This window comes from Brassica napus, chromosome A5 (genome assembly GCF_020379485.1).
Source record: "Brassica napus cultivar Da-Ae chromosome A5, Da-Ae, whole genome shotgun sequence".
In the NCBI taxonomy this organism is placed as follows: Eukaryota; Viridiplantae; Streptophyta; class Magnoliopsida; order Brassicales; family Brassicaceae; genus Brassica; species Brassica napus.
In genome coordinates, this window is record NC_063438.1 from 7784587 (window position 1) to 7793576 (window position 8990).

An 8990-nucleotide genomic window follows, 5' to 3' on the forward strand; every position below is an offset into this window, starting at 1 on the left:
TATTTTGTGAAGCTTTCAAATAAATATACATTCAGAAAGGAATAATAGTATTCCGATTTTCGAGTGTGAAATTGATGGGATCCTGTGTGCCCATGTTCTCGATCTTGACTATATTTTGTGTGCAGTCATGCATGTTAATAAGACCTGGTGAGACTTGGAAAAAAAAACGAATCATACGAACTATAATTTTGTAATTACGGTCAATAATTTAAACTATGATCTACGAACTGGTTAACGCATTTAATTTGGGTTCTTAGACGGAAACATCCTCCACGTGCAGCCACATGTCAATATGTTGTGTAATTCATTCTTCTTTTGTAACCACTTTTCTTATGTACATATCTATCGTATAAGATTTTCCTTTGTACAGTTTGACATATAGCATAAAGCACGTGGAGAGGTTTGACAAAAGAAAATTTATGGAATATGGTTTGGTTTCTCAATACATTAACCGCTGGCTTACACGTCTGTGAATTGTTTACTACTGGTTCGGTTAATCGGTTTGCTTCGGATTTGGTCGAATCGGTACGGTTCATCCGGATTGTAGGACTCTAGTGCTTGGCTCCATATTAAGTTGAGCCAAAGTGCAAGGATCGATACAAGCGGCATATTAATTTTTATTTTCTTTCTGCAACTAACTTTCTTTATATATAAGTTAATTAATAACAAACCACAAACTCTAAAGTTTATAAAAATAATTATGAATTGTTTTGATCGTTGGGCATTGAACTTATTGGAACTGAAATGGATTAAATATCTTATAATCAGAATATGAATATTAGGGAAATTGCACCCTATATACATGAAAAAAACTTAAATACACTAACTAACCAAAATTCCCTCCTCTCTCCTACTTTCTCTTCCTATCTCTCTCTATTCTCTCTCTCAAAATCTAATTTTCATTTTTTTTTGGTTATTTGGCAAATAAGCCCATAAAATTAAGTTTCCTTGTTAAGGTCTTCGGCCGTATATCTTCCAGTATTTGTTCATACATATGATGGATAATAAATAATAATATTTTGCAAATCTCGAGCATACTCAAAATTTAATAAAGTAATATCTTAGCGTACAAGAGTAAGACCATTAAAGTTTTTTAATCGCCGAGATGATATATGTCTATAATTCTATAGTTATAAAATTTAAATTAAAGAAAGACTATTAATATAATCCACCATAATGACTCTCCTAATCTATATTATTAAAACTGAAGTACACTTTAGTAATGTTTGGAAACATGAATAATACTATAACTGAAAATTGTTTGGAAACGAAGATAGCAGTACTACATTAATTGTATTTCCATATTTCACTCATATTAATTATATTGTCTTAACAATATTTTACATCATTAATTATATTACCATAATAATAATAGTGTGGATTTTATTTAGTAGTTAATCAATATTAGTTTTGTGTCAATTATAAAATCAAAAAAGTAAAATAACTGAGTTTTGCATAAGGTTAAGCGTTTGTTTTAATTTGTTTTACTATAACATTTTTTTTTTCAATCAGTGGAAAATTACGTAGCCAAAAACATAATTCAAAAACATGTTTAGTGAATAAAATCATAACTTAAATCAAAATAATAAAAATGAATTACATTCATTGTCACTTAATTTTTCACTCAATATAATTGCTTACTAAATAAAAAAAACTCTTTCAGTTTCACTTAATTTAGCAAAACACATAAAAATATCATTTATATTAGTTTATAAAATCAGTTAGGCATGAACACTAAATATCCACTTAGGTACGAGTCGTTCCTTTCGGGTATCGTTTTATTTTGTTTTAAAATTACTCACTCCTTGAATATTATAAATTTATGTATAGGTTTTGAGTTGAATCCTTTTGAGTCTGGATGAGTTTGGTTCTGATGTATATGACCCTAAAATATCTAAATAACCAATGTATTTGAAACTGGTTTGGATATTTGTACCAAAAATAACCATATTATCTGATTCGATCCGGATCTTTTGAATACAATTAGTTATATTACGACATATCTAAAATATAAAACACTAATTATGAAAAACAAATATTAATGTATAAAATATAAGTATAGTTTTATTTTAGTAATTTCATTAATTATATTACTTTAACAATATATCACATCATTAATTATATTTACCGTAAAAGTAATAATGTAGATTTTTATTTATTAGTTAATCAATATTAACTTTGTGCAATTATAAAAAAAAATAAAAATGTAAGATAACCGAGTTTTGCATATGGTTAATAGTTTGGTTTAATATGTTTTACTAAAACTTTCTTTTGTCTTAGTTCCAATTGGTGAAAAATTACATAGCAAAACACATAATTCAAAGGCATAGTTTATATGAACAAGATAATAATTTAAATCAAAATAATTAAAAAGTATTACATTTATTATCACTTAATGTTTCACTTCATATAACTATTTTATTAAATAAAAAATTCTTTCTATTTTTCTTATTTTTGCCAAATATATAGAAAGAGTTTCCTTTTTAATCTATTTGCAAAATCAGTTAAGTATGGACATTCGGATACTCATTGAGGTACAAGTTGTTTCTTTCGGGATTAATTTTTTTGGATTTTTAAATTAGGCGCCACTTGGATATTATAAATTTATGTATGATGCTTGAGTTGGATCCTCTCGGGTCTGAATGATTTTGATTTTGATGTGTAGAAATATAAAAATATTTAATTAACCAATGTATCTGAAAAGAGTGTATATTTGTACCAAAAAATAATCTTATTACCCGATTCAATCCAAATATTTTGAATACAATTAGTTATACGACGACACATCTTAAATTTTTTTTTTTTTTTGTCGTCTTCCCCATCTAAGCTAGATCAAGTGGAGAACAGACGACACATCTTAAATATATAACACTAATGATAAAATAACAAATAATTTATAAAACCGTAAAAATTAACACCCGCACGCCCGTGCGGGTCAATCTCTAGTTTTTATTAAGAAGCTCTATTTCCTCCATTTCTTCTCTTCTTTTTCACGTCTCCTCTTTCATTGATGCTCTCAGGAACAAGCTTATAACTAACATCCTTGGATGTCCAGAGACAGGTAAATTAAATCACAATATATATAATCTTGGTGAAGTTTCGATAATAACCTTTGGACAACTTTTTGGTGTTGGACTGATTGGAAAACGGCAGAGAAAGATTTAGCGAGTACCACGAGATCGTGAAGAAGGTAAAGAAAGATCCAACCTTCGAAAAGACGACGGATCATGCTGTGATGGGAATCAGGAGACATGTGGCGGTGCCTCCAGGGACAACGTTGAACACCGTGACTCCATGCGCCGCTTGTAAGCTCCTCCGCCGTCGTTGCGCGGAGGAGTGTCCTTTCTCGCCATACTTCTCGCCTCACGAACCTCACAAGTTCGCCGCCGTTCATAAAGTCTTCGGCGCCAGTAACGTCTCCAAAATGCTTTTGGTAATTTGTTTTTTTTTTGGTAAAATCTTTTGGTAGTTAGTTAATTACCTTATACACATATTTTTACAAAATGATCATTGAATCATTGAACAACTTTATAATATAAGACAAATAGATCATTTAATCTTCTTTTCAAAAATACTAATAATCTAGTTCTTTTATTACTTACCCTTTAGATCCATATCACACTTTTCTTTCTTTTTGGTTTATATAGATATCATTTTTTGAAAGAATTTTAAATTTAAGTTTATATAGATATCATATCTGATTAATGGGATATAGTTGAATGGATCTACCACAGTTTTTGTTTGACTCACTCCAAACTAAACAATGTTTTCCCATTTTGATAATTTCTAATAGTCCAGGCACAAATTTAGATTAAGGGATATATTATTATTAATAGATTATAACTCAAGCATGCACATCACTGGATTTAAATCTAGCTTATGACATCACGGCAACATTAGAACAAGCCACTAAGTTACATATTTTGGTTCTTTTTTTAGCCAATTATCGAAATTATAAAAAGAACTTGTTTCTATTAACAATGAACTTTTCATTTTGCATAATTATACAAAATATCATATATTGTCAATTTCCTCTATACCATCTAGTGCGCATTTGGGTTCTATGTTGTTTAAAAAGTTTTTGTCACAAATATAGACTTTAAGAATCAAAATGACCAAAATTTTTCATTAAAGAAGTAAATATACACGTATACCCTTACGGTTAACTAATTCAAACCTTAGAACTTAGAATTAATTAGGAGTTGGGATTTGGGATTGAAGTTTAAAATTTTATAAAATAAAAATAAATAATAAAAATTTGAAAAATAGTTTCAAAAAATATTTTCGAATTACAAAAAGAAAATTTAAAAAATAAAAATAAAAATAATTCAAAAAAAAACAATTATAAAAAGTTTGAATTGAAATCATATAATCTAAAACTATAAAAAAATATTATTATTATTATTATTTGTATTTATATATCTAGGGTATTAGGGTTTTTTTACTTATTAAATGAAATATTTTGGTCATTTTCTTCTTAGAATATATTTTGGTGACAAAAACTTGAAAATGATATATTTAGGAGAATTGTCCAAAAATATATGTGTAAAAATATCCTTATTAGTTAAATAACTATCTAACACATACAATTGCTATTTTGCATAGAAATAACATTCCCTTCTTGTTAAATTGTGAACTTGTATATAAATTATTTTTGCAGGAAGTTGGAGAAAGTCAGAGAGGAGACGCAGCAAACAGTTTAGTCTACGAAGCCAACTTAAGACTGAGAGATCCAATATACGGTTGCATGGGCGCAATCTCCGCTCTTCAGCACCACATTCAATCTCTCCAATCGGAACTCACCACAGTCCGTACAGAAATCCTCCGCCACAAATACCGAGAAGCCGCCACAATCACTTCCTTACAAAACAACAACAACAACAACTTCAACAATACTACAACATCAGTGTCTGATCATGCTGCTCTCGCTGCGTCCATTCTGCTCCCACCTCCACCGCCACCGCCTCCTCCCCCACGACCACCAAGGCTGTTGTCTTCTCAGCCAGCTCCACCGCCTACGCCACCGGCTTCTTTACCGTCTCCGTCGATGGTGGTGTCTTCTTCGTCTTCTAATTCATCTGCTACCAATTCTATATATAATCCTCCTCCGTCTTCGACGGCTGGATACAGTAATTCTCTGTCCAGTGATAACAATGTTCATTACTTCGATTAAATCAGAATTGTGTTCTTGATTCTGCTTTCTTGGATGCTATTGTTTTACCCCTTATAAGCTAGACGCTTGAATGTTGGTCCATGATGAGGATAGGGCGTGAATGCTTTGTTTATTTGTTTTTCATGTAGATTAATAATTACATAACTTTACATTCAGTTTTGCTTTCGTGGTCTTGCGTGCAAGACACGTACACGACTTTGCACTGTAAGTTTTTTTTTTTTTTTGGTAAGTTCATATGGAAAAGCTTAAGATGATATATTTAGATATGCATTTGATGTGATTTCACCTTTTTTACCGTTATAGTCTGTGTACGTAATCCAAAAGTGACGTGCAAAGCTCAACTTATTGATGTTATTATTACAGTATTCCTTTTACTATTAAAAATAAAAATGTTAAGCAAAAAATGAAATTTTATCCATGAGAAAAACTCTCATGCACACGCTAAAAACCTACAGGGTGTATCACTTTTTATAATTTATAAACCTACGTTTTAAATATGACTTTTATAGAAAATCATAACCGGGGAAACTCCATGCTAATGATCTTTGGATTTATTATAAAAATATATATTTCTGGCGTTCTGTTCTAAAATATATAAATGAAAAACATCATATAAGATAGTGGCTAATCTTTTTTTGAACTATGCTAATCTTATTAAAATACATATATATATACAGTATATAATTATTTATTAGTGTTACGGTTTTACTGCTACATGAAATATACAAACACCAGCTAAAAAGTAGGTTTTGTTGAATGTTCTAGTTTACAATTTTTGAAGATAATATTTGCCTTTCACGTACCGCTAGATATAAGGAAACGTTTGCTTCTTGGATTCATTTTTTCTTTTTATGTCCAAACCGTGCAACTTCAAAACGTACAATGGAAGTAGAGAACAAACAGCAAATCAACATCCTTGAAAATAATATAGCGGTAGCTTGAAGATTTAATATATACGAGTTTCGACTAATTAATTAGTTATGAGCATTACTTATATTACTAGGTAATAACCCGCGCCTTGCGCGGGATGTGATTATTAGTTTCATTATTTTTAATAAAAAAGACAATAAATCTGTTTAATCTGGATATTGGTTAGGTTTTACGTTTTTTTGTTTTTAATCTTCTAAAATATAACTATTATTTTAAATTAATATTCATTTTAGTTTATTCGGTTAAAACATTTGATTTTTTGGTTTTTTCGGATAAAAACCTAAAATTAATATTATATGTTTATTTTCATATTATGAAGTTTAGATAGTTGCCATGTCGAACCAATAGTTTCATATTATAGTTTTTAAACAGATAATAGTTTAAGAAAAAGAAAAGAAAATTATTAAGACAAATCATTTCACTACAATTTGGTCGGTAGTGAAAGAAACATTAAGAAAAAATATTTCAACTTTCAAAAAAATTAGATACTTCAGCTGTGGTGAATACTTAGTTATAAGATGCTCACATCAAGGTGCACATGTATGTTTATGTAAAAAGTATATAAAAATAGTTGAAAAATATATAAAAATATTGTTAATTAATATTAAATGACATTTTTGTTCAGAATAATACATGAAAGATAAAATTAAAATTTATTTAAAATAAAAAAGACCTTGACATTAGTCATTTTTTCATCAAAAGAAAATAAAATTATATTCGTAAATAGGGGTGGACACATATCAAGTATCTGGATATTTGGAAGCATTCTTGTCAATTCGATCTTTAGCCACCTAGATATTCGGTGACTCCGATATCCGAAATGTTTTAGAATTTTAAAGAATATCCGATTTGATTCGTAAATAAAATAAAATTTTAAAAATAATTTAATAATAACATTTTATTACAAAAATAAAACATTATATAACCTTTTAATTCTAGTACCTAATATAATAAATTTATATTGTAAAACTGATATAAAGTATAATATATATAATTCTTTTCATATATGTATATATATGCATATAACATATCGAATTAGATATATGTTCCTAAAAATATTGGTATTAGTGATTTGCTTCTTTTTTGGATATTGTATTTTAGTATTTGATTTGTTTCGTAAAGTTTCAAATATCAAGATTTTTTGGTTCAAATCAAAACGGATAACAAATCGAATCAAAATTTATGAATATTTTGCTCAATTTTATCTGTAAACAATAAAAATAATATATATATAGTTTAGCTTTTGATTCGTTATCTATTTTTATTCGAACCGAAAAATCCAGAGTTTTATTGGAACTATGTATGTGAGTTTTATATTAAAAAAATCACAAAGTACATAGTGTGAACACATTTATGACTATAGTGTGAACTCGTTAACATATTTATTATCAAATCATTGTGAGACTGCCACGTGTCTAGTATAATGTGAATGCATTTATTACAATGTTTCTCTTTTAATATATAAGGGATGTTAGATTTAACATTTAATGAAGGCGTTGACTAACATATAAGTTTGGCAACGAGCATTCCCAGGTATTGATTTTAAACTACTTTATTAGATTTTTAATGTGGTTTAGACTTTTATGTTAAGGGGATCAATTGATCAATTAAATTAACGACAGCCGTGTAGCAGAATCTATTTATATCCCTAACAGAGTTCCAGAGTAATCACATGACGCAATTACATAAACTAGTTAGTATATAGTACTACTACGATCTGATGTCTTGATTAGACAGAGCCCCATAAGCTTTTAATAATTACATTAATGTTTTCTTAATTCCGAGCATTACCCAAATGCATACAGCTCAGGGTTTGCTTCTTCACATTCATAACCGCTTTGACTAGTTCTCTCCCCGTTTCAAATAGGGAATATATAGAAACTGCTCAATACGTTGAAACAACAAAAATAAAACTATATAGTTCTTCCATCAAAACTCTATATTCTTAGAAGTTTTTCTGGTTTTTTTTTGCCAAGGAAGTTTTTCTGGTTTAGTGCATGATTGATTAAGAATTCAATGTTTTTACACTAATGTATCTAATATTTGCGGATATTAGATACAAAATCATATCAAAGTTTCTAACGCGCGCTATTGCATATATTTAAATATATTTGTTTATTCTGATTAATGTATTGTTTCACAACCAAAATTAAAATTGTAAATACCACTTATTACATGGTTAGTAATTACAACTAATAACATGATTAGTAAATGCAACTAGTTACACGGTTAATAATTTATTCATGGTTGTTGCGATTTGATGTGTTGATTATCTCGATAGTTCGTTTGATCTTGATTCTATGTTTAACCGTAAAGACACTTGCGATTTGTTTTCCCAGTTCACGACCTCTAGTCGTTACGTCTGGGGAGAGTCGGAGCTCTCAACTTTGTACTAGCTCTTCACCGGAAAACTCCTCCGGTGTGGATTACACAATCACAATAGCTAAGTACAATGGATCGTCTTATCTACCTTCTCCTTCGTGTGCAGGTATCGATGTGATACCAGACAGGTAGACGATCGGGAACGGTCACGGAGCTCGCACCAGAACTTCGCTGTAGCGTACAAGCTCGCCGGAGAAGATGATCACCTCGATCTTCTTCTTGAACTCAACTATGAGGCCGTTAAGTTGTTACAACAACTTAACGCTGATCCGTTCCTCCTTTATATGGGTAGGCTTCGAGGTTCGTCTTGGCCCATCACACTTGACACAAGACGTAGGCCCAACTGTTTCTCTTGGGCTTCAAGGTTGTTTGACATAAGGCCCACAAACTCCACCTTGTCATAACCTTGATCTTCATCTCTCTATCTGCCGACAAAGAACTCGAAACTCTAAGCGAAGCTCTGCTCTGCTCTGCTCAGATGGCTTCAGCTACTACTCCATATCTC

General features: G+C 30.0%; 1 protein-coding gene across 1 annotated transcript; it reads left to right on the forward strand.

Moving 5' to 3' along the window:
- Nucleotides 1-2955: 2955 nt before the first annotated feature.
- On the forward strand, nucleotides 2956-5328 carry LOC125609413 (LOB domain-containing protein 13-like). The gene is made up of 3 exons (XM_048780847.1): nucleotides 2956-3061; nucleotides 3154-3433; nucleotides 4661-5328. Exons 1-3 carry the CDS (start codon nucleotides 3048-3050, stop codon nucleotides 5171-5173), a joined length of 807 nt encoding a protein of 268 aa, XP_048636804.1. The 5' UTR covers nucleotides 2956-3047; the 3' UTR covers nucleotides 5174-5328.
- The last annotated feature ends 3662 nt before the right edge of the window (nucleotides 5329-8990 follow it).